This window comes from Chaetura pelagica, unplaced genomic scaffold (genome assembly GCF_000747805.2).
Source record: "Chaetura pelagica isolate M959 unplaced genomic scaffold, ChaPel_1.0 scaffold737, whole genome shotgun sequence".
In the NCBI taxonomy this organism is placed as follows: Eukaryota; Metazoa; Chordata; class Aves; order Apodiformes; family Apodidae; genus Chaetura; species Chaetura pelagica.
The window spans coordinates 971862-998386 of NW_009953813.1; the positions used below are offsets into that span (position 1 = coordinate 971862).

The window sequence follows — 26525 nt, forward strand, 5'->3', positions numbered from 1 at the left end:
TCTCTGCTAGACCTCTTACTTGTTTCTGATTTTCTTCTACACTGAAGACTTAATTTCTCACATATGTGAGACAGGCTGAAAATTAAACAAACAAGCTGGCAGGTAGACAAAATGATTCTTTATATCTGGAAAGCTGCAATGAGCTGTGACTTAGGAATTACAGTGCTTCGTATTCAAACTTTTTTTGATGCATTAGGGTGGCACAGGAGCTGGCAGTGACATATGGAGAAGGCCCCTTTAGTAGGATTGAGACTTATGTGATAAATGACACAGTATGTCAAAGGACTTCCTGTTATCCATCATGCTGGCTTTCTCTGAACACACTCTCACTGAAAAGAGAAGTAACTACACAAACAGCTGGGGGATGCTGTAGGTAAGTTCAATGGTGTGTTCAAAAGAGAAAATAAGAAAGCTGGAAAGTGCATGTTTACATGGGAATGAATAACCCCTGTCTTTTGAGTTCAGATGTTTCAAGTCAGTTTTTGTCTAAACATCCAAGATACCCCCATTTTATATCTTTGTCAAGAATGAACCTTTCCTTCAACGGTTGTCTCAAAAGTTATTAAAGCAAAAGGTTTCAAAAACCCACCAAGTTCTCAGTGCAGAACAGTATTTTCTAAAGAAAGGCCATTTAACATCAAGTTTTTTTATTTAAACTATGATTCCATCTCCTGATACAAGCCTAGACTTTCCCTTTTTCTTCCTTTTGCCTCTGTTTGGTAGTTTCAGTCTGAAATGCAGTGGAGTAGATGTTATGATCCATACTTTACTATATACTTGAGAGGTATGGGAAAGGCAAACATGTTATAAATGCGAGGGATAGAAAATATTTGGAGGGGAAGGAACAGGGTTTGGACTCTCAACACACCCAATACAAAAATATCCTCTGGAGGACACTTGCTACTATTGCTGACTCTTGAAGCTAAGAAGGAATGGGGCAGGCTTCACAGCTCTGTACCTTCTACTGTTGGAAAGCTTGTTGGCTTTAAATATCAGATTTCATCTCTGTCACCTTCAACACAATTGTACTTCTATTTTTTTATTCATTTCAGATTGGTATGGTGGCTGCTCAAGAGGAGCAAGGGATGTGTGGCATAACATAGGTGCCTGTCCATTGCAACCTCTTCTAGTCCATCTTTTTTTTTATCCCCACCAGCCATAATGGCTGGCTTTTTTCACCTACTTGATTAATGGACTCTCAATAGCTATGTAGTCTATAAACCTAGACAAGACAAGTAGTCTGTCTCTCTTGATCCCTGAACTCCTAAAAGCCTGATTCTGACTCTCCTTAAGTGGTGTTTATGTGCCCATGTGCACAGTGGTAATTGGTGCAGAGTATCAAGTGTCACTACTTGGACATTTCATTCATAACAGTAGTATTTAAAGAAAAAGGCTTTCACTTGATGATTTGCCAGTGGTCAGCATCAAATTATCTGGGGTGGTCTTCATGTTACAAGTGTCAATCAACAGATGGATTACTCTGGAGCTAATTTAATCAGAGCCCATCTGTGAACTGGCTTAAGAAAGTCATCTTGTTTCCAGATTGCTACTGCAGCCTTATTGCATATGAAATGAGACAAGAGCATAGTCTTGGTCGAAGAGTGGCTACAAGTTCTGTAGCCCCTCTAACAAACCCATTTCTGGGAGGGTGGAGTTACAAGTCCCTCAAATGCAGCTGTTCATTACAGAACTTCAGGTTCTGTGGCTGTTGAGCTGGAAGCTCCTGCCCAGAACAAAATTTGCTAAACACAAACCAACCTAAATATATAGATAATTCTGCCTCCTCCAACTCCCAGTGCTACTGTGCTCTACTTTATTTGACAGTACAGCTTTTCCTTCGCAGACTCTTCATGTGATGAGACACTTATTTCAGCTGTTGACCCCTGTCAATGACCCCTCACTGGGAGATCAGGTGTAGAGAGCCAGGCTATTATCTGCCTTCCACTCACACATTTCTAATCAAAGCAGCCAATTTTACTAATGCCTACAGCTGCAGACACAGGGAGACCTGGCTGAGTACAGAGAAAAGTGCTTGAAATGGCAGAGCCAGGAGTAAGAAATCTTAATGGTAAACCTGAAAAGAAAAGTCAAGCCGAGGGAGAAGATGGGCAAGCAAAGCAGTGAGAAAGAACTTCATATTTAATATAAAAAAATAATGAGAATCAGTCAACAGATAGAAGAAAAGCATCTTTACACCTTCCATGCATCTCTCTATGCTCCTTTAGCTTTCATGCTCCACTAGACATTGGTGGCATGCTAGCATTGTTTTCTGTTTTCAGTGTGTATTACTTGCTGAAAAACAAAATAGGTTTAATAAGCAAATTAAATAAAATCCAAAGCAGCTCCAACAGGTTAATGTTTACTCAAGTAACAACATGTGTTGAGTCTTTCTGTTCTGGCTGTTTAATTCTCTCTAGACTAGAGAACACAAAAAAAATTGAGCCACCCCATGCACTGGGTTCAGAAGATGAGTAGGACTGCAATGTGACACCATGTGCTTTGATCTTCAAAAGCTGTAGTCCACGATACTAGCTGTGACTGTTGTCATTACCTGTAACCAGAGAAATTTTGTTAAACAGGGCAGTAATCCTTGATGATGTGTTGAACACTTGTTTGTTCTGTTCCTTCCTGGGAGCACTAGTTTCATTTGATAACCATGCTGCTTGCTTACTTTACAATATTGTGTAGAGGTGTCACTATCATATTTGAATGTTTTAACTGCACTTCAGTAATAGGTAAATTATATCAGTATCTCATGACTTGGTAGAACAGGTTTTCAACAGTTTACAGTCACAAATGATGGTCTGGAATCTCAGGTTGGATACCAAGGCACTGCCTTTATCTGCTTTTGTCTTTGATTTTCATTTTTTTCTGTTTTAAAGGTCCTGTGATCTGTAATTGCTTTTTGGGACTGATAACATTGCATTGTTAGCCCTGGATTTGAGAACAGCTGCTGTCTTCAGTTTTTGCATGTTTCACTGTCTGGTTTATAATTATAGTCCATAAATTGTGTTTGGATTCTTGGTAGCAAGGAGTGTACTGAAAATGAGATTCTTTTCAGAATTTGTATCACTTTTCAGAAGACCAGGAAGGAAAAGAAGCACTGTTAAATTATAAGAGTGCTATTTTTCTCATCTTTCTGGGTTTTTGATGTGAGCAAGAATTTTTCCGACATTTTTTTCCAGGACTGCAATCAGATGTTCACCTAGTGCCACTTGGATTTGCTGCATGAACTTTTAGCCAGAACCACTACACTGCAGAAACTTCTTAGCCATAGGGAACTGATAGTAGCACCTTTTCCAGTAAATAACCTGATTCCTCATTTGTAATTCTCTGCAGTAGAGCTAATGGAAGAGGCTCTAAGCAAAGTCCTGGGTCTCTCTGTGTGAACAAAACAACACTGAGGAGCCCTCTAAGGACCAAGTTGGATTTTTTTCTTATGCTTTACACCTTTTCAGTTATGTGAATAGAAATGTAGATATTTTAGTTGTTTTTCTTTACTATCCCAGCATATGCTGTTTTTTTCCTTGCTTTGCCCCCATAGGGAGTTAGAACCCAATTTCTTTTCAGTTCAGAATCTGTCTCTCTTTGTTTTTCACTTCTGCCCTTTCTTTCTCTGAATGTCTCTCCCCATGCAATTCTGTTTTTGCCTTTTGTCTGCCACTCTCCCCCCTTTTTTTTTTTTTGGAAATCCATTGGGATTTTATAAAGTTTCTGTTTAGTATAATCAGGGCCAAAGACCTGGAAGGTCCAAGTGCCCTGTGTCATTACAAAGCTCTGTTTTGTGTTTCCTATTAGTAGATAGCCTGTCAGATGAGTTGAAAGAAGGACACCACAAATTACTGTAATTTAGGTCAATTTCCACAGAACATTATGAAAAATTTGTAAGTTTCTCTAGCTGTTCTCAGGTAGAAATATTATTAGATAGGTTTGGTGTCCAAGATTCTAGGAGTTATATTAGTTATTATGAGTTTTAGGACATATACTACTGGTTGAAAAGGTGAGTTCTTAGTGTCGGCTGTCAGCGTACGATATTCTGATGTGCAATATGCCTTGCTTTTCTTTCTGTCCCCTCTCTGTGTTGCTCTGCCAATTTACCTCAAGATTAGCCTGTGGACACAGCTGTGTCACTGTGGAAATCTGTCCTGTCACCTGAGGAAATTCTCGCCTAATAGTTCTGCATTTGTAAAATAATTATTACTTTCCTATTCAACAAAATGGACTTTATCACACTCCTTAAGTAGCACTCCCTGTTGGCCTGTGTTATTATAATATTTTTCCCTGTTGCTTATATAGGACTGTTTTATATTAAATAATAGAGTGTGCTAAATGGTCTCATTATTAGCATTCAGAAATCTTAAGTGTAGCGTGAACTCTCCTCAGATCTAGAGTAAGCCCAAATCACATTAAAAAGATTCCTGGATTTATCTCTTCCAAACCATTGCTTTCAGTTCCATGGCAATTTCCCTTCATCACCACGAAGTAACAAGCACTGCTTGTAAAGTCTCTGGCTAGTAATTCAGTTATTATGATATTAATGACATATTGTGCAAAACAAGTGGTGGGGAAGAATTAGAAGAGAATAGCAACCCTGGCAGCAGATTTCTCTGTTTCTCCTCCTTGAAATTCATTTGGCTAAGTGAAGTGGGATTTTGTTTGATCACTTGTTTTAAAATCATGTTAGTAATAATCCATTTACCTGCGGGATACATGGAAGGGCCCCTGGATTCCATGACTTCCTGTAATCATCTGTGGGGTTTCACTCTCAGTACCTGGATTTGATGCCCTCATCCAAAACAGGTAAAATGTACCACAGCAGGGTAGGAAATTAACTTGAAATAGTTTAAAAGCCACATTGTGTTTTTTATTTAGATAAAATTAACTATTAAAAGATTTTTTTAGTAGTGTGGTATGAATAAAACATTTTGCTGTGTGGAGCTGATTGTAATGTAATATTCCTGTTGCTTCCAGTAGGGATTTGGGAAGGCAGTTACTTTATATAAATGTTGTACTTAGAGGTAAAAAAGATGTCCAGTAGGGAAGAGAAAAGAAGTGTTCACATATGTATAATTTCTGAATATTTTTTAATATATATTCTGCTGCTGGCTGGATAGTTTGGATACATTTGAGAGATCATCTTATTTACTGAGAAAGATCTATGACATGTCTGTGATATAACTGAGTACATGAAGGTCATTGCTGGATCCACTCTCTAAAGATAAGAGTTCTCTTTTCCTCTTTTTCTTTTTTGAGTAATACTTTCACCCTTTTTTCACCATTTTTCCACTGTGACTTTGAAGTGTAACAAATATATTTATAGTCAATAGGAAAAGTGTATTTTCTTTCATACCATACAGTTTAATAAAATTTAAAAGGAAGGTAGGAAACCATACTAAAGAATTTGCAGGTATCATATGGCAATCTTGGTCCAACAAGACAAAATCTGACATTTGTCATCATCGTATTCAAGAGATGACACTAAGTGTCAATACTGAGTTTTGAGCATGTCTTTATAACAGTGATGGGTAGTAAGGAGACATTTTCTTTTTGCTGTATTTGCTGAGATAATCTTGTCCCCAGCAACAGAAGGAATAAGAATCTTATGACATTGTTCTAAAGGGTTTATTTTAATATGTTCCTGTTATTAATGCAAATTACTTATTTTTAAGTGTAGCATTATGCACTGGGTGCTAACAGTGATATTTTTGGCATTAGAATCTGAGCCTGCGAACGTCCTGCAAAGGTGTATTCTGCTGGCTAGCCATACATAATGGGGAAAAAGGTGATTTGATTAATTTTCTTGTTTCCTCTGCTTCAGAAAATGGTAAATAGATGTCTGTATGTCCCTCTCAGTAGCAGGTATGAAGTATTTCTACAGTCTTTAGTGTGAAGGGCAAATTGGTCCACACAGGCCCCTTGGTTTATGGTAGGATTATGTATTCCCACACATCAATGTAGATTCAGCATTTTTCTGCTGGAATAAGTGAAGTTACTTTGCAGTCTGGCAGTGTAACTGGAAGCATAACCTAATTGTAAATTTCTCCTGTTGTCTTTTTTTAACCCCCTATCTTAAGAAAAAACTGTCAACTTTATCTGTCAACCAATATGGCAGTGAAACATCTGTCTTAAACATCTGCTGACAGATGAAATGCAATTTGCATCTCTGCCAATAAGTAGCAAACACTGTATATTAGGGTTGCGATGGCAAGCAAGCTCCATTTCTTTTGGGAACAGCCAAAGAAAGATTGTACTGAAGCTTCCTTGGCATTGCAACTTTTGCTGATGTACATTCATGCACTCCTAGAGAATATATGTTCACTGTGCAAGAAACCTGGACAGGTATTTCTTAAAAATATAGCCCACAATCTCAGCCATAAATGCAAGGCACAGCTTCTCCAAATGGTGCCTAGATATTTCCTGTGTGGACATTCTGGGCTGAGTTTGAAACATAGATAAGCAATCAGGTTAATGGAGCAGCAAAGGCATATTTGCAGTTGCAAGCAGACAGCTAAATAATAATAATAAATCAATAAGTAAATAAATAAAATTCAAGTAGCTCTGTTGTCTGAATGCAATTAAGGGGCTGTGTCCATTCAATCAGCATAGTCACTTTGCATTTGATGAAATTCTGATAAGTGGATGTAAATGATACTTTGAGAACATTGTTGAATCAAATATTCCCTCTGCAGTGATGGGAAATGTGTTTTGAAACGAACTTCAACTCAGCTCACTGAATCAGGGTATCTGGGAAAGTGAATCCCTTCTTCAAGGCTCTAGAGTTACTTTTCACATATGGAAATAAAAAATGTGTCCATACATTTTTCCTAAGCTTTACTCTCGACACTTTCTCAGCTTCTGGAGGATTTACTAACCTGAAAGAAACATGATTTGACTGAATTGTTTCCCATTGATACTTTGTTCAAGTGACATCTCCCAAACTGCTGCTGTAGCAAGACACCTCTTGCTTCTTAAGGGAGAGATCATGTCAATAATAAAGACTGGGATCTTTGTTGAGCCTCCACTGTCTTTAAAAGTTTTCTATCCTGGAGATTTTTTGTGAGATGCACGTATAATTTATAGCAGAATTTGTGATGGATGTAAACTAATTTACCTTGGAACCTGTTCCAAAGCATTGTCATTGCTTCATATAACATCCCTGCTGAGATGGTAGATGTGAGTGGAAGTTGGCAAAGGGAAAAGCGAGAAAGCGGAGACCCCCTGAGGCACTCCAGTTGAAGCCATGATGTAACTTGTCACTGAATTATGTGAGAAACTGTTAGGCAACTTGCTATGGACCATGACAAATCATCCCTGGAGGACCTCATAGGATGAACAGAAGTAGCTGTGAAGGAATACTCGGAAAGCCCAAAGCTGCTGTTGTCTGTGAGGCTGATTTTTTTGTTGTTCTCTGGAGTAAGGCGATAGGATGAGGATTCATTGGAGTAAACAGGGATCTTTGGATAAATGGTGACAGCAAATCAGTCACTGACTACTGACTCATCCTGTTTCATTTGTAGGCCAACAGCAGAGATCTTTAAATTAGCTTAATTCCTCCTTGTACTCTTCTTTTCACATAGAGAAATTTTTAGCTGGGTATTGGAAGATCACCCTACCATGAAAAAAACAAAACAAAACACCACCAATTTCCCTTCAGTATCCAAGGTGGCTGTTATTTGTGAAAGACTGAAAGGGGCCACCGGTGGAGAGTGGGGTTTTACTCTGATGTCTTTCTGTCAGTTCAAGATAGTGAGGTCTACCCAAAGGATAATGCCAGCAGCATAAGTTAGGACAGCCCTGTGGCATCCTATTATCTTCCCATTGCCAAGCCAAACAGTCACTTTGGCAGTGCAGGACCCAAGTCCTCCCATTCCAGCAACTCTGTGGTGTCAATGGTAAACAGTCTGCTCATTATGACAGCGCTGGCATTCTTTTTCCAACTTTAGCAGCAGTAGGAAATACATTTTGTATTGTGTGTGCCAACAGTGTTTGATAACATTGCAACTCTTTCCAAGTGGAGCTCTTCCTCAGTACCTTAATGATAGGTACAGTGATAGACCTGGTATGAATGCATCTAATCATCAAATGGGCTTGACTAGAGGATCAAAGAAAGAAAAAATGGTATAGCCAGATGCCACAGGTGAAGCAAAAATATCAAGTACTTGTTGATTCAACTATATGCAAAGCACTAAGTCCTTTTAACTTTAATAATGTCTTCTGATGGAATTATCTTAGACTTGTACCAGCTGAACGAGCTGTGCTTTTATCCTCCAGAGGGTGTATTTAGAAATATCTAGGGTGTAACTTTAATATTAGAGGAAGACATGAGTCTGTGGGTTTGGATGCAAACCACTATGTTGTTAATTCATCCTTAGCATCTGGGAACCATTTGATGTAGTCTTCCTGTTGGACAGCAAACAGTATGGTATGCTGCAGGAGACCTGAGAATCCTCCTCACAGATAAATGTAAGGAAAAAGCACCATCCTAATCACTGGGGAATGGCTCAGAACTGGAATTGTGAGAGATTTATATTTCCTCTGAAATGCTTCCGCTTTGAAATTTGGTGATTATTTGGCTGTTTGAAGACGTAATGCTTAGGAGGCCACCTAATCACCTCTCACTGTCTGATGGCGTAAAACCATGTTTTGTGACTTCTTCCAAGCAAGTCATATTCACCTGACTGAGCTGTGAAGTGCTATACTGAAACCATGCTAAGCAATTTCAACCCATTTCAACACCCGCAAAATTTGTGTTTTACTGATGTTTACACACAATTGCAGTTACTGCCTTTCTGCTAGAGAGCAGCTGGGGACTGATGACAGGCCAGCTGCAGCCTTGCCACAGCTACCACTGGAGTGTCTGCATGTATAAAAATGATAAAACATCCAGCCCAACAGCTCCCTAATTGCAGCTGGGATTTTGCAGCTGTGGAGTCACACCATGAGAAATACATTCAATGCTGCAATTCAATGAGTGTGCTTTTCAGGCCAACAAATCTGCAATGTGAGCTGAAGAGAAATGAGCTCTATAGATGTAATTTTTTTTTCTTTTTTTTTTTTTCTTTTTTTTTTTTGGTTGCAATCTCTTTTTGCTGTCCATTACTGGTAATTTTCAGTGCTCAGGAATAGAGATAAGCATCCTTCATGGCATCAACCTTTGAGCCACCACTAAGTAATTGCTTTCCTGGCTGTGAATAGCTTTAAAAAAAATATATTAAAAATGTTTTGCTCTTTTGAATCATCATTTTTCCACCTTTATCAAATACTTGCCATGCAGTGTCAGGCAAGTCATTAAACTGTTTGGTGGTTACTTTATCTATCTATATAGTGATGGCAGCAATAACTTAAAGAAACTCTTTGGGCTTAATTTAATGATACTATAATTGTTTGAACTGTCTGTCTGAAAAAAAATGGTCCTATTGAAATGGAGATTTCACATTAAATATCCATTTGCATTACCCTGTTTTCATTTTTTTTCCTGGTTGCAATCTCTTTTTGCTGTCCATTACTGGTAATTTTCAGTGCTCAGGAATAGAGATAAGCATCCTTCATGGCATCAACCTTTGAGCCACCACTAAGTAATTGCTTTCCTGGCTGTGAATAGCTTTAAAAAAAATATATTAAAAATGTTTTGCTCTTTTGAATCATCATTTTTCCACCTTTATCAAATACTTGCCATGCAGTGTCAGGCAAGTCATTAAACTGTTTGGTGGTTACTTTATCTATCTATATAGTGATGGCAGCAATAACTTAAAGAAACTCTTTGGGCTTAATTTAATGATACTATAATTGTTTGAACTGTCTGTCTGAAAAAAAATGGTCCTATTGAAATGGAGATTTCACATTAAATATCCATTTGCATTACCCTGAGGGAGGGTGGGAATGATTTATTTATTTTTTTAAAGTAGATATTTACCTTGGACATCTAAAAGTGACAAATATGACTGGTTTACTGTCGTTTTTTTGCTTACCTTACTGGAAAGTTTTGCTAATCAAACTTGTCAGCTGACCAGAAAAACAGAAAAAACTTTATCAGCTTTCTCAAAATGATACTTTCTAACTTTTTTGGAAGGTTGTTGTAAACATTATATCTTAACAAAGGTTACAAATAATAAGCATTTGACAGCACTGCATGGCATTATTAATTACACAGTTTTAGAGGATTAAAGCTGGTCAAGAAGGGTAGAAGACTGTTTGGTTCAAGTTTTAGCTATGTCCTATCCTGAAGGCAGAAGGTTACTTCACTTGCTTATAAATATTTCAAAAAGATAAGAGCCATCAAGCTGAGAAATCACTAATTTAGCTAAATACAACTCATGACAACTGAACTGTGTTGCCTTTATGTAGGAGGAAGACAACTTAGATCTTAAAGTCTCTCCTATGCTGTTCTTCGTTCCTCAGTGTTTCCACAGTCTTTTTCAAAATAATTGGCAACCTTGTGCAACCTTTATTCCTGTTGATCAGAATGGCTTACTTGAATTTGCACATTGATTTTTGGAGGGGATATTTCTGTGAGCTTATCTATATTGACTAAATGTTATGTAGCTGAGTCTTTAATCTCTCTTGGTTCTATGAGTGGTAGGCTAGCTCAAAGAACAAGAAGTCCTGAAGATATTAAAAAAGGAAAAACACAATCATGTATCATCAGAAATAATCTAGAGACTAATCAGCCCCCTGCCTTTTATTAGGATTCTAAGCAAGCACCATGCTTGTATCTCTTTCAAATCCATTTTGGAATAGGGACAATTGTATTCCTCTGAGCTTTCTTTTCATGTATTTCTACTGAGACAGACACCACAAACACACCTCCACTGAAAACAACAACTGGAAGTTGCATCCTAGGGTTGTTTCTCAGCAGTAACATAATATTGGTCTTCTCTTTGGAAACAGTATAGAAAACCTCTTAGTTCAAAGTTAGAACTTAGCAGTTTCTCCTTAGATGCAAATGTTGTATTGCCCTGTATTTGTACATCAGTGCTGTCATTCACCTGTTGAGTTTGAATGTGTACTCACAATTAAAACATGTTTGACACTTTTATATAGATATGAAAACTCTACTTTCCCCAGGAGGAGGTTAAAATTTTTACTGTTTAGACAGAGAAAAGTAGCGCCTAGTTGTTAATTTCTGTAAAGATAGACAACATAGTCCTATTCTTTTGTTAGGGTGTGCTGAGTTAGGTTGGCTAGCAGATATAAATTGCTTTCAATGGCACACTCTCAATTTTTACTCACAGGCCTTCTAAGTAGAAGAGCTATATCTGTAAATTACCCTTCTATATGTCTTACAATAAGTGATCGAGAGGTTCTATTAGAGCTCTCTTCTCTTCTCCTTTCCTTCATGTCTAAATAAAGGACTCTGTCAGCTTGGTACTTTGTCATCTACTATCCTATGAAATATTTCAATTTTTGATCAGAACCTGATATTCTTAACTCACTGAAAAAGGACCGTGCCTCTATATGGAAGATTTTTAACACTTTGCTGCTGAGATTGGATGTTAATAATTTATTTTCTTCATGTGTGTCTTCATAACCATCAGCTCCAAAATATTTGTAATTTTTTCTCCTTTAATCTATTATATTACACTCAAAACAAGTGTGTGGAGGGGGTGGTGGGGAAAAACTAAGGGAAAAAGCCCTGAATGTTTAGATAAAACACTGTATCCTCCATTCTCGAATATTGCTGATATTTTCTGATGCTTCAAGCTTTCTAATTCGATTGAAAAACAGAGTTAAAATGAACCATAAGGACCATACATTAGTTGCCCTGATCCAGTTTTTAATGTTGGGGTTTTTTTTTAGGAAGCTAGTTAAGAATTTCTTGACTTTGGAAGATGCTGATTGCTTGCAACTTTATTGAGCTTCAATAGGCAGTGATGAGTATCTCCATATTTTGAAAAATCAGGTCATTTATTTCTGTATTCAAGTAACTTCACTTTACAAATCTGTTTCAAGAGGGAATTTTTTTGATCGTACTGGTCCTCAATTAAAATATGTCAATTGCTATGCAAAAAACAGCTTAGATTTTTTGCTCACATAAGTATATATGAACCACTTTCATACATTTTTTCCTATCTAGTGCCCTAGTTTTTCTTTACTAGAAACTTCCAGCAAGACTTCTGCAGTTAATGTGTTCACCATGTTATCAATCTTTAAGCTCCCCTGAGTTTCTGAAAGCACCTTTTAGGAATCTTAAATGTCTCTATTCACCCTGAATTTTCAGAGCTAGCTTTACTTAAATGAACTTTCTTAAACCTTCGCCAAGTCTCACTAGGGTTTTTGAGCTTTCTGGAGATTTTGGTACAGTTTTTTGGCTTTACAGTAATTCTACCCGTTACTGCTTGTTATGTGCGTATATTTTTAATTTTTTCTGAATGTTTTGCAGAGCTCTGCAAGCCCATCAGGCTTCTCTAGTGGATACTTTATTTTAATAAGTGTGTATTGAATGCTTCGTTTAACTTTACTATTGTCAAGTGCCCAGAGACACTGTGCTTGGATGAGCAGTTATGTTAGTGCAATTTGTTTTAGTTTTTTATATCAGAATTAGCACTCAGCTGAGACTTGAAAGCTCCTAGTGTACGTGTTGGGGAGGGGAAGTAAAAAAGAAGAGACCTAAGTACATCTACAGATGTAACCCCAAACTGCTTTCTTTCTCTGTGACTGCTTGCTCTGCTCACTGGCAGATCAGTCCCCCAAATGCCCTTCTAGCACAGCTCAGGTGGTTGCTGTCTGATCTCTGAGAACACACTGAAGGATTAGCTCCGCTCTAGCAAAGACTGAATTTGCTTTGCCAAGAGCTGTAGGATGCAGCACTGTTGTCTCATTGCCTGTGTCTGTCACTCTCCCCCGCTCCTCTTTCCTTCCCTCCTTTATCATTATTGAATAATCCTTGTTCGATATGCCCATCCTGGTAAACAGGTACTTTATTGGTAAAACTTTGTTGTCTACAGGCTCAATGTGGCCTTGGTAGTAGTTGCCAGGCTTTGTACAGGGACAATTCAAATGTATTATTTGTATGGCAGTTTTAGGACACACAATTTCTCTGGCCTGGGCACTGGAGGAATTAAATTTTTCGTCCTCTCTTTACCTGAGACTCTTTCATAAAGGATGTAGTAGGATAGTGGGGGTGATGATATGCACATTTGTGAGTAGAAAGGTCCACAAAAATGAGGTGGCACTTAAGGATTTATTTTTTATTTTTTTAATAACTGGAAGGACTTACCAAACTATTTGCTATGCATCATTTTCTAGCTATCACACAAAGCCAACTCCAGCTACTGGTAGTGATGGTATTTCTAACTTATTGCTTAAGTTTTCCAAAGCCTTACTCATCTCCCTGAATACATGAGGGAATCATGTAAACTGTTACCTGAGAGTTCACAACACTGGAGAGAAGTGTTATATAGGGGTGGAACACCTATGAGAAAGATACCATGTGCTGGCAAAGAAAGAATGCAGGAAAATATGTCTGGTTAAATGGAAAATGGCCACAGCCCTTAAAAGTTGAGTGGAACATATAACGAGAAAATAAGACATGGCAGTTTTGTTGAGTTTTGGTGTGTGTTTGATTTGGTGTGGTGATGGTGTGTTGTGGGTCTTTTTCTTTCTCTTTTAACTTGGAAGCTGCATTGCAAACAGGTCTGGCCCATAAATACTGATCATCTCCACAGAAAAGAACATTTATTGTACAGAAAGCAAACTGTTTTATAGGAACTTCTGACTTGGTGAAATTCACAGGCAGAGTTAGAAATCCCATGTCAGAAATGGGAAAATATAACAAGCCCGGATTCATATGTATCATTGCTGAGTAATCTGTGAGGATATATTGCTTTATTGCAGAAAGATTATATTTGCTGTGTAAGAAGCCTGTGAAGTTAGTAGAGGTCAAGTCCCCTGCCTATAGCCCACTACAATGGGAATTTCCAGTGATGGTGCAGATATTAGCTGTAATTTCTTCATAATCGTATTGAGTTTAGAACAAGACTGGGAAAAAAAGGGTGGAGAGGAAATGAGGAAAAGAAGAGGAAACCCTTCTAGCATGAGCAGCTAACGTAGTCTAGCGTTACTTTCCTTAGCTGGGCTGTGCCTGCCTTGCAAAGGAAGAGTCGGCAAGCTCTGTACTTGGTTTTGTGTTATTTTGTAAGCTACCATTCAGCATATTTCAGTTAATACTGCTTTGTCAGAACTATAATTTACTGATGGAGGAAGTCTAGTGTATCTCTGTGATGCCAGCCAGTGGCCAATTCCACTATAAATCACATCACAGCCTCGTAGACTGTGAGGCTCCTTTTTTTGCCTCTATGCTGAGCTGAGCAACTTGATGGCAAAATAAACTAACTCTATGCCAGCCCTTTTTTGGAGAAGAAAAACAGCGTCTGTTTTGAGCCATAAGAATTGATACCTGAAGGATGAACATAGGAGCCTACTCAGCATTACAGGGTGACACCCAGCTCTGCCTAATCTAGAATAGTAAGTTGACATTATTTTTTTTAAAAGTTTGTTAACCTCTCTTCAGAAAACAATAAAGCAAGTTTGGCAGAACAACCTAGCAGCCTCCTATGGGGCTGAAAATATATATGTTCAAAAGCATCTTATTTTGGAATACCACCACCTCATTGTCATGCAGGTGTGACTTGCAGAGATGTATCTCTGCTGCTTGTTTTTATTGAGGAATATGGCTGAGGTGATGGAGAACAGGGATTTAATGCACTTCAGCTTGGGAGGAGTGACTTCAATCTTCCTTGCCTCTGCCTCTTTCTTCTTCTTGGCCTTTTTCTCTCTTCTCCTTTTTCTGCCTTCATTCCCAACTGGCAGATGCCTGTTCTGCTTTACTGTGTGGTTTTACCTTGTTGAAACAAATCCCAATCCCATGCAAAGCTTTGCAGACCCCATTCTGGAAAGGGACTCCAAGTTTCCAAGGAGAGTTGGAAACTCCTGTCTTCTGGGATAGGAGACCAATGCCCAGTGCATGAATCCTGGACATTTAGATAATTTAGATAATTATGAATAGAGTTAGGCTGGGATGATCTAGTAATTAGTCCAGCAAAGAACTGTGTCTTGCAACAGGTTCCTTGTGCAGGCTTTGTCTTGTTGTTAAAACCAAGTACAACAGTTCTTTACTATTTATTGACTTTATGTTGGATTAGTCCAGTTCTGGGATTTATTGGCAAGATATATGAAGGAATCTGAACTTTCTGATTCACATCAACTGCTTTAAGAGTTTTCTCTTTTTCCTTTCATTCTAGTTAGCTGTTTAGTTCCACAGGAGTAGAGGTCACCAAGGAGGAGTACTACCTCACGGGCTGCTTGGCTAATTAAGAATCCTAGGAAAAGCTAACAGGGATCTAATTATTTTTAATTTTTTTTTTATTTTTTTTTTTTCTGGGCCTCTACACCCCCCTCTGCTTGTGATTCTTACTGTTAATCTATGATGCCACACTTTGCCCTTCCGCAGTATTTATTTTAGTTGAAGGTTTAGAACAATCATCTGCAAATTGAAACTCTTAGTACTCATTTATATGCAGAGATTGCACTGATTTAACTAACAGATTTTTAAAACAAGTCAGTTAATTCGATGCAATCCATATGTGAGCAATTAGCTTAAGTCACTTAAGAATCCTCTTCAGCTATATGGATATAACCCATATTTAAAAGAAGAAAGTCAGAATACAGGAATTAGAAACAGGCTAAAGGATTTGATTTAGAAGTAAAGTTTATTTAATATGATATTCTTTCATCAGATCTTACGTTCTATTCCTCGTTTTTCCACTGATTTACTGCTTGGTTACATGAGTGGCTTAACTTCTCAGTTATCCCTGCCTGCAAAAGTAGGATTTGCTGACATAGCTTGTAGGAGGATGTAAGTGGGGCTATTTGGGAAAATATGTTCTTCCACCTCTGGAAAGTTCAAGCTTTTCCATGAAAAACGGATAGTCAAAAACTGCAGCCAAATCTTCCCATTTAAAAACAGTATTTCCATTTGGATGTCATTGTGGTGCCATTTGAAAGGTGTTTGGCTTCCCTGTTATCTTGGCTCCCCTAGCTTCCATGTTGCATCATAATTCTGCATCTTACTGAATTACTGTTGTGAAGTCTTGATGTTGTGTTAAGGGACGTGTGGCCCAGCCAAAGAGACCTCCTGACAGAGAGGAATAGCTGCCTGAGAAACCTCAAAAGCATGTTTTCTAACATATGCTGAGATATCTCTCTTAAAAGTAGTTCGAGTGTTTTGAATTTTACAACTTGAAGTTTTGATTGAAAAGTCAAAGTTTTGAGGGGAATAAAGTGTTTGATTGGTGAGGAAAAGTCAACACTTCCTCCAGAAAGCAGATACTTGTTATAAGAAACTTCTTGACCTTATAAAAACAGTGACTAAAAATGCTGTTTTAAGGATTTTTTAATCATTTATGTATAAAGTGTTTGAAGATCCTGAAAAGAGGCTCTTGAGATGACCGTCTCATGGACAATGTCAAGAAACTGAGAATGCAGTTTTTATTTGCTGCCTGAATCCTTTTTTACTCCTTCCTAAACCACTACAAAGTATTATTACATACATTTTTTCTCATAAATAACAGGGCAAAGCGTAAGCAACTGCAAGTGAATGAATTATCTGGTATTTAATAGTTACTGTTATTACAACTAGGAGAAACAGAGATCTGATGGGCACCCTTTGATGTGGAACTGAGAGGGAGATTAGCTTCTCTGTGGCAATGCTGTTAACTTACCTTTTCAGGAGATCATGTGAACTTCTTGTCTTGTTTGATTATAACATTGACAGCATTAGCTGAGGTGAAGCAGGTCTCATTCTGCATCTCTAACTAAATGTGACTTAATGAAATGTGTCCATCAAGAGAAAAGGAGCCCTTCTAACAGAGTGATGAGCAAGACTAGAGACACAGTTACATACACCAAACAGGAAGACCACAGGATGCATCATTTATCTTGGGAAGCAAGGATTGTCCATAGTGACACAAGTGAAACACTGAAGGCTCATTAAGCTAATTAGTATCAGTGCTCATCTGTAGGGAGGCAAGGAAAAGCTGGCAGAGTGATACTTTAGGATAGTGTTTTCCCAAGAGGAAGCATTATGCATCGTAGATTCATTAGTCAGTGCTGGGAGGGAAGAGTCATATAGAAGCCATGGTCAAAAATGAGATGGATCCTTTCAACAGCGTTCTTAAGCTGGTAGACATTCAGATAGCACAAGTGTCATTTAGGAGACAAATTTGGCATTGTGTGTGTTTAAGGCGAAATAAAAAAAAAGAGAAGAAAATAGTTTAAAATATTCCTTTAAAAGGACTAGAGATAAAATAAACTATGCAGTAAGAGTGCTCAGTGCAATTGAAGAGTTACCATTGCTTGGTACTGCATGGGGACCTCTCAGGAGAAGCTGACTTCTGGCTTTGGTTTTCATCATCTAGTTAGAGTGCATACTTGCCTTTTTGCCTTTACTTGTAATGAAAGCAGGTGTGATGGTAAGATGTGGTGCAAATGAGGCTTGAGGGCAATTAGCATTGCAGTAGGTCATACGCAAGTGGAGAGTAAATACAATTTAGGAATGAGATGAAGAATGAAGATGAATGATTGAAGAAAAGGAGGTATGGAATAGGGTTTGTGGCTTCTGAACTCCCATCTGCTTTGGTTATGTTGGGAAAACAAACTGCTCTTGAACCTCATTCTATATGGGCATTTTAACATTCATATTACAGTTAGAAGGAGAGTGAATGATCAGAAATGAGTTGTTAGCTACAGTAATACTGATGGGAACTGTTTCATTCATCAGTGTCTGTGTATATGCCTTGCAGCTATTCACCTGCATTTCAGGGTAAACAAGGGAAGACCTGATAACTTCACATCCTGAACAAAGGAAGAGCATCACATTCTGCACTCTGTGGAGTAACCAGGTGGAGGGATCACCTCACTGCAGGGAACCCCTGGGACTTGCCAAGATGCAAAAGTCCCAGAGGCAGCTTTAAGTGTCCCACTTTCATGGTATCAAAGATATTCCACCATGAAATTAATGGTGCAGTCCAGAGCACAGTCAAGAAGAAATGCCCTGCCCTCTAATCCCCCTGTAGAATGCTGTAGTGCAAGTCTGTATATAAGTCTGCTATGAAATCAACTAGATTAATTGAAGAACTCTACAAAGATGTTCTCAGCACTTCCTAGTTTCTCTTATGCTATTAAGAGACATGTTTTAGAGGATGGAAGACTACTTAGCTGTGATTCTTAAGCTTTCTGACAAAAATTCAAACATTTAAAATTCAGACTTGTTAATATCACATAAGTATACTGTTTGTTGGATTGCTATCAGTGTAAAGCCTCCAATATTTATATTGTTCTGGTGATATTATTTTTCTAGAATGATCATTGGCATCACAGAGTAATACCATGATGCAATGGCTGGGTGGCACTGGGTGAACATCTCTGTGGAATGGACAACTGATGAATATATTCATGATGGTTTGAGCACATGGGCTTGAACAAAGACAGAAAATGATGGTTATATGATGGTTATATTTCTGACACCCTCCTTTAAATTATGAGGGAGGGCACTGCTGGTGCTGCTTCCTTGTGTCACTGAGCCTTGCTCTCTGAAAATATTAAAATCAAGATAAATGAGGGATTTCACCCTAATATCTCCTCTTTTTTTTTTTTTATTTTTTATTCCTCCTTTCCCCTTCTTTCCCTTCCTCCTGATTTCTCTGAGCTTTCTAAATGACAAGACCAAAACACCTTAATGCAAATGGTCATGCTTCCATCCTAGGCAGTATTTATTTATAAAGTCCAAGCTGTGCTTGGCTGAGGCTGCCCCATGCTGTTGAACAACATCCTGATGTTTACTTGTGCCTACTTCCTTTTATAGGGATATTCTTATCCTATGCTAGTACTGCTGTCTGCTTTTAAGAGGCACAGTGACTGGTGATTCTGCTCTCTACATATCAACACAATGTATCCCTTTAGATCTTATAGTTCCCCATGCCTCAGGTGCTGTTATTATCAATCCTGACATCATTCATTCAATATGATGGACCCTGTCTTTCCATTTATCTGTAATGGACAGGAGACTTTGAATCATTTTATCTTCTAAGCACAGCAACATGTTTTCTTTATTGGCTAATATCTTGTGTCTTAAGTTTATCCCCAATTCTCTTTAGTCTGCATCTCCCATTCCCTTTTGTTCTGTTTTTCTTGGGTATCTACCTCTTTCTCTCTCTTCCCCCACTCCCTGCAGGGTACTGGCCCAGGCTTATTGCTATCAACTAAAAACTTTCATTGACTCTATTAATCCTTGCGTTAGGACCGGGTAGCATCTCTCCATTTATAGACATGGCTGGTGCAGAGTTTAGTGCAGCATCTGAGGTTATCTTGCTCTCAAAGCCAAGCAGGCTTAAGAGTAAGACAACAAAGAAAACACATCTTTAGTAAAGCTTAATGTAAGGCTTTGAGGAACAAGAATAAAAGCAAAGTCTTACAAGTGCAAACCAATTTAAAATACAATTCCATCTTAAACTGAACAAGTCTGTTCTTTTGCTACTTAACCTCTTTCTCATTAACTCCCTGTGAGGTGTCCTGGCCTTCAGAGCAAGGGTCTAATGCTTCACTTAGAAGTTCAGTTACCTCCCATGGGTTCAGAGGGGGAATCTAAACCTGATTTTTCTGTCTGTGGTGTATGTTAGGGATCCAGTTTTCATTGAGTACTTCTCTTGCATTTCTACCTGCATTGCTTATATGTCTTTCGGGATGACAGTTGCATAGAAATAGGAATATTCTTGGTGGCATATATTATCATATTTTAAGCTCCTCACCAGCAAATCGACTTAAGGATGATTTTACTCTGGATCTGTCACATGAGTCTGTCACATCTTCAGGGGCTGGATGGCTTGGATGCTTCGGTTTTATTAATCTTACTGGACAGTCTGCCCAAGTGTTTCTCTCCTTGGCCAATAGTGAATGTTGAACACCTTGCCCCATATAATTGTGACAGTCAGTGTTTTCTGGCCATAGCCATTTAGAAAAAAAGAGTATGTAGCAGAGGATCTCCTCTTCCATTAGTCCCATAGCTTCTCTCTGTTATTCTACAGATACCTACAGAAATGCTGTTACAGTCGTTTGGAGAAGGTCCAATGTGTTTATTTCATCTCCTTTTGCTGTACTCCACACAGTAGCCATGCATGCCCCAGAGACTGCTGATAGCTACCCCACGGTCTGATACACATCAAAGGCTGTCCTGATGGCTTAAAAGTAGAAGAGGAGACAGGGCTATAACAAAAACATCAGGCTTGTGAATGAGAAAAATCAGTTTGTTTTGTATATATCTAGTTAACATATCTGGGGTTGAAGATGTATAACAAATAGCAGAATTACAGGTACACTGTATAGAGACAGAGGTGAGGTTTTCCTTTGAGCTGCTGCTAGTCCTATCCAAGGTGGCAGGTAGTCTTGCTAATGCTACAAAGGAGAAAAGACAAAACATTTAAAGCAAAGGTAATAGCTTAGAGCTGTGTTGTGAGAAATGCCCTTGATTTGAGCAGTGAATTCCATTAAATCCTGCCAAACATTCAAAACCAGTCTCAGTTTCCCAGTCCTTTTATTTGCTTTCAGCACTTGAGATCAGCTTAATATTTTACCTTCACCCTTGGTTGCAGAGCATAACGGACAAAACCATTATCTGCCAATGTCAACACTATTAGGAAAGAGAGAGAAGAAAAACAGGGATAAGGGGGAACAGGGCTGGCAGGGAGCTGGTATCTACAAAAGTAAACAGACTTTAAGAATATGATGGGATGAGCATTTTAGAGGAAGGATGTGTGTGAATGATTTGAGTAAACTAGTGTCAATCCCAACAGGAAAGATTGAGAGTGTAGGGAGGTTTTTGGTGAGTAATGAGAGTGTTGAAAAAGTATTTCTGGAGGTTTGAAATAACGAGATTTTTCTTCTTCTTTATGTTAAATTGAAGTATGAGAATAAAAGTTTCACTATCATTCTTTCCCTCAGAATGGAAATTCTGGTGTTATTTTCAGTTTTGCTCCTTCATATAACTGTGGTGCAAGAAGACCTCACAGGCTTGTGTCAAGGAAGTATTTAGGTTTTCTTTTTTTACTAGTCACATTTGGGGAAGGATGAGTTTCTAAGTGCAACCCAATGACTTTTCCTAGTGAAAGGAAACCATGTAAGCACACAAGTTCTTGGCAGAAATACAGCTGCTAATCTTAGTTGAGCAGCTGTTGTCCTGAAGATCAGGAGAGGTGAACCTTAAAGGTAACTTTATCTGAAGAACCTTTAAGAAACACAAGAGACATTGTCATGTTTTCATGTAGAATTTTTGACAGAAGAATCACAGCAGTGTTTTCTGACTTCTCAGCTATTGCTAATGTTTTCTGATTCACAGAATGAGTAATGTGGTAACTAGGAATTATGAGGAAAGAAGGGAATCTAGATAACTGTGAAACTAGAGTAAACTTGGAATGGAACTTGTGATGTTGCCAGAAGCCCCAAGATGGCATCAGAGACCTTGTTTTTCTAAATTAATAATGTAAAAAATATTCTTAGTTTCTCTTATTATTTCTTTGTCTTCTGTTTCTAATCAGTTCTCCATTGTTTATACTTCTTTTTTTTTTTTAAAGCACTCCTTCTTTACTATCCTTTTTCTTCAAGTATCATTTGCAAGGTGCTGAAAGTGCTAAAGATGCTACATGCCACACGCCCTAGCTGCAGTGCAAGGTTCTGCCAATACAACAACAGGCCACATCCCCAGGAATAGATTTGTTATTTATTTTGTACTAGGAGGCTGGAACAGGAACAGCAAAGTTGGATGCAACTCCATAGCTAGTAATCCACCCAACACTTTTTTTTTTTTTTTTTTCCTTTTGAGGCAAGAGCCAGCCCAAGTTCCCAATGCCACCAGGAAAAATCTACTGCTGAACTGGGTGGTATAAATGCAGAGCCAGGAAGAGCTCCATATACCAAGTCTTTTCCATAACCCCATAGCTAGTAACCCCCCAAACATTTTTTTTTTTTTTTTTTCATTTTGAGGCAAGAGCCAGCCCAAGTTCACAATGCCACCAGGAACAATCTACTGCTGAACTGGGTGGTATTGGAGGTGATGAGGACCTGCCACAACCTCTCGTATGCTTAAGGGTTGATTCCAGAATTTTATCAGCATGCCACGATTTTAAAGTTATGAACAAATTACAGCAAATCCTTTGAGGACTGCGTGGAGGCTCTCATCTATACAGTCACTAACAGGGAGATGAGTTGGCTTTTGCAAAATTGTACAGTGATGTACTGCTCCATACAGTTAAGTATCCTGCCCAATCTTCCACTGATCACTGAGTCAGTAGCAGAATATGTTCAAGCCAACTGAAGGGATACATTTTCTCAGTGCAAATCTGGGATCCTTATTTAGCTTTTTATTCAGCCTTTGCAGTGAAGGTAGGTAATTGTTCTACATAATGATGTACCATGAATCAAGATCTTCTTGATGTGCTTTAGATAGCTGCATTTCTTGTGAGTGGAGAAGCTTAAATGAGATATCCAGCTCATCTCATTTAAGTGCATTCATATTTCAGACTGATCGAAGAGATTCAAGTGCCTGTCTTCAATTAGAATGAGTAGGAGTTGGATGAACTTGTTTGCTGTGGAAGTTTTGAGAAGCCTGTGCTCTGTGTAAGCTGGTTGAATTTCATAGATAGAACAGAATTTAGAACATATAAAAGAGTTTTTGTTTGCAAGTTTTCTTTTGATTTGTACTTAGGTAAAGGAAAAACTGCATTTCTTTTTGGAACTGCAACTACATAAACCATGGAAGGAATGGAAATTATAAGATTCATATAATATAAACACCTTTGAAATATAATACAGATAATTGGTTAATGTCAGCCCAATATTGAAAACCTTTATATAGATATATATATATGCTTTCTAATTTCAGCCACCGTTGCTCATTGAGTGGGGATGATCTGAACAGACAATGGTTGACACCCTCTTCCCAGCTCCATCCAACTATTTACCACGCCAAAGGTCTTCTCTATTATCTGTGCAGTATTGGCCGGGCTCCTCTGGTGAGTCTCTTCCAGGATTTTTTTGAGTTAAGGTATATGGATTGTGTGCTAAAGTGGTGTGAGCAGTCTTGCTTTAGAGCTTGAGAGATTTGGAAAGTATCATATGCTGTTGCACTTCGATTTTACGGAAGTTTTTTTAAAGTTTTGGTTATTTATTACTGAATCTTATAACCAACAACTCCAAAATTTGGAATCTCTGCACACCTGGAATATAAACGAGAAAATCAATTCCTTAGAGCTCTTTAATAGTCTCAAAGCACTCCAAGTAATCTAAATATTATGAGTAGGTTATTGCTTTCTACATGGCAATGATAGGAGGAATTCCACAAAGATTTGGTCTGAATGGACTATGCAAAATCCCATGTTGGAACAAACCATGCAGTCACAAAAAACACAGGGAACAGCTCTCAAAATGGTGGTGTTGTGAATGCTCCTCAATGCTTTGGTGTTGGGAAGAAAATGACTGGCTTTAGGGAGTACCAGAAATTCATGAGAGATGTCTCCTCTCAAAGCTGCAACTGGGATAAGGATAGGATCTATCCCATCTGCTCAGCCCAGCAGAGTGAAAAGATAGTTGGTTGTGAGAACTCGCTAGAAAAACCACAGGGAAGTTCAAACATTAATGAACAGATGTGGATGCACAGACTGGCAGGTTGGTTGCTGATACCTACTGTCAGGCAGGAAATGTCCAAAGAAAAAAAATTCCTTCTGGGTTTGACAAGGAAAGTCCCAGATGAGGTGAAAATAAATTTAACTCTGCAGCCCAAGGAATACTGTGGAATCTCATCTCCAGTTGTGTATGTACTCACCAGCCTTTTCCTTTGGTTTAAAGCAGTGTAGGATCAGACTAAATTTACCATGCTATTTGCTATCTGGTCTTTTTTAATATACAACCATCCTTGCAATATCCAAGTGTATAAAGTTGAGCACACACTCAGTGCAAGTCTTCATCATTGCTGAGTGAAGGGAAACTATTGATCCAATTATCTCCCTCACTCACAGGCTTCATGTCAGGCTTGGTAAACTGATTTTTCTTTGCCTTTGAAAAGTACATTGATTTTAGTTTATACATACTCAAAAATGTCTTTTACCTCCTGCAGAAGAGAGCTGGGGTTTTTTTGTTTGTTTGTTTGGTTTTTTTATCTCCAAAATCCCATGGAGACAAGTCCTCTGATAGCCAAATGATTTCTGTGAAGTGATTTAGTTTAATTTATCCTGGGGATGCACAAGCAGTTTCTTCAAAGCAAAGAAAAGCTGCATGAAGGAGAAAAAGGAAGAACTTTAAAGCTAACATGCTTTCAAGAAAAAGCCATTTTAATTGCTATCTTTTCTGGAGAACAGGCTGCTAAAAGTGCTTTTATTTCCCTAGTTCTCTTGTTGGCATCTGGAATCTTAGTAAGACAAGGGACTGTGTGCCCTGTGTTATTGCAGCCCTCTGCTGAATCAGATCTTCTGAGATCACCAAAATAGAAGTGTTGGAGACCTTTTGTCTGGGAGCAGTGAGGTCTGATGGGGAGAGAGAAGGTGCTCTCTCCCTTTAGCAATTTCTGGCAAGAAACTGCTATGGTCTAGAAGTTAAGGTTGGCAGTACAATGCAGCACACAAGAGGAAACCTGCAGCTTATACAAAGCCTGGACCAGAGTGAAGAGCAGGATGCCCTGGAGCAGACAAAAAGAACTTCCTAGGAACTAGAAGGCACTGAGCAGCGTTTGCTGCTGTCCATAGGCATTATATCAAGCTTAGAGACAAGCATCTGCCTGCAAGGATGTAGCTGTTTTTGAGGAAGAAAGCCAGGCACGTATACCTCAAACCCCTGAGATTCAAAGTCCTATCACAGTGCTATCATAGTGGGGGATGTGTGGGGGGGATTTTCACCAAAACAAAAAGAAGAAATTTCAACTGTTTTGTTCTCCAACAGATTTTTCTTCCTTTCCATCTTTCTTTTCCTTTATTTTAAGAGGTGCCTGGTTCTGTGACTCATGAGGAGGGTTGTTTTTGAGTTAAAAAGCAGCCCTTACCTGTAAGACGATCAGTGCTGGCCAATACCTTGAAATACATAAAAAATTTCATGCGTGTCTGGAGTCATATCCCAGTGAGTGCCAGGTTTGAGACTTTCACTGGTTTATGTGTATTAGTGTCCCAGCCACATGGAAGGACAGGCTGGAGAATGAGTACTGATAGATCCTAAATTTGCTTAGTGTTAGCTCAGGCATATCCCAGGCAAAATTCTGCATTGGGTGCTCACACTATAAAATGCAGCTTAGCCTTGGCTGAACAGTCGGACATAATTACCCTGTAGTGTGAAAATGAGGCAGAGGAATGTATTATAGAGAAGTACTGAATATAAACATTAGGAATTACTGCAGTTTCCAGCAAACTTAATTAAAATGTAGCTCTATGCAATTTACAAATAGAATGGAAATATTTCCTGTACCACTGATGCTTCTGCTGTGGAAGCTTGCAACAATCAGTCGCAGATTCCATGGCCTGAAACATCAGCTGCTTTACAGAACCTGGCCCTGACAATCCTTTACCCATGCAGAGGTCTTATCCTCAGGCCTGTCACTAAGGACGCATACGCAGGCTTCTTGAGGTGCAGAATTATAGACTTCCTACTGATCAGACAGCCCAACTATCTGCCTATCTGATCATCCCTGTGTGCTTTCTGATACATAAAGTAATATTTTAGGCAGATAATATACTCTGTTGTTTGTGTGTTGGTAATTTTGTAAATTGGCAGGTAATCGATACCCAGTTGAGCTGGGTTCTCTGCCTTGAAATAAGACGAAAGCTACAAAATCTGCTTTGATATTTATGGGAATAAATTCTAGATGGTATCTGTGGTTAACCTAAACTATGACTGTGTATTGCTGATAGCTTAGATGAAACACTAGCTGGAAAAATATCTGTCATTAAGAGAACCAATAAAAGAAGCTCTTTGGAATGAGACATTACAGGATAATTGCACGTTGTTCAGACCACAGTTACTTCAAGTGCAAGAGTTGCATAAGCCCTACAAAATATGCACACAGCTTGAGAGGCCTGTATCTCTGAGGTCTGTGCAACACTGGCTTTTTTCCTTTGGGAATGATGCTGATTGTGGAGGAGGCAGCTCTCAGACTTCTCTACCTGTCCTCCTGGTCTGCCCCATCTGGCAAAGGTGTAAGTGTAACAGGAGAAGTTGTTGCTGGGTAGGTCACAATTCACATGTTTCAGGTTTGGAAACTGCATGTTGCAGGGACCAGGTATGGGGATGTGCTGACCCAGAGCCCTGCAAAGAGAGCTGGGGGGGAGTGGTGGTGCAGGAAGCAAAGTTAAAGGTTGTTAAGAAATAAAAATTAACAGCATAAGCTATGAGATTGTGCAGCTAATTAGGAGCAGTGAGAAGGTTCACAATGCATGGGTACCTTAGCGTCTCCCCCATCTCTCTTTATACTGTTATATAAGTCTTCCCTACGCCTATTCTTT

The 26525-nt window shown here is 38.7% G+C and overlaps 1 protein-coding gene across 1 annotated transcript in view; it reads left to right on the plus strand.

The window, feature by feature from the left end:
* AGBL1 (ATP/GTP binding protein-like 1) overlaps nt 1-26525 on the plus strand; it is a 276400-nt gene that overhangs the window by 127502 nt on the left and 122373 nt on the right. The window contains exon 19 of the mRNA XM_010001309.1: nt 22928-23057. Coding sequence (XP_009999611.1) covers nt 22928-23057 — 130 coding nt within the window. The remainder of the gene's footprint in view (nt 1-22927; nt 23058-26525) is intronic.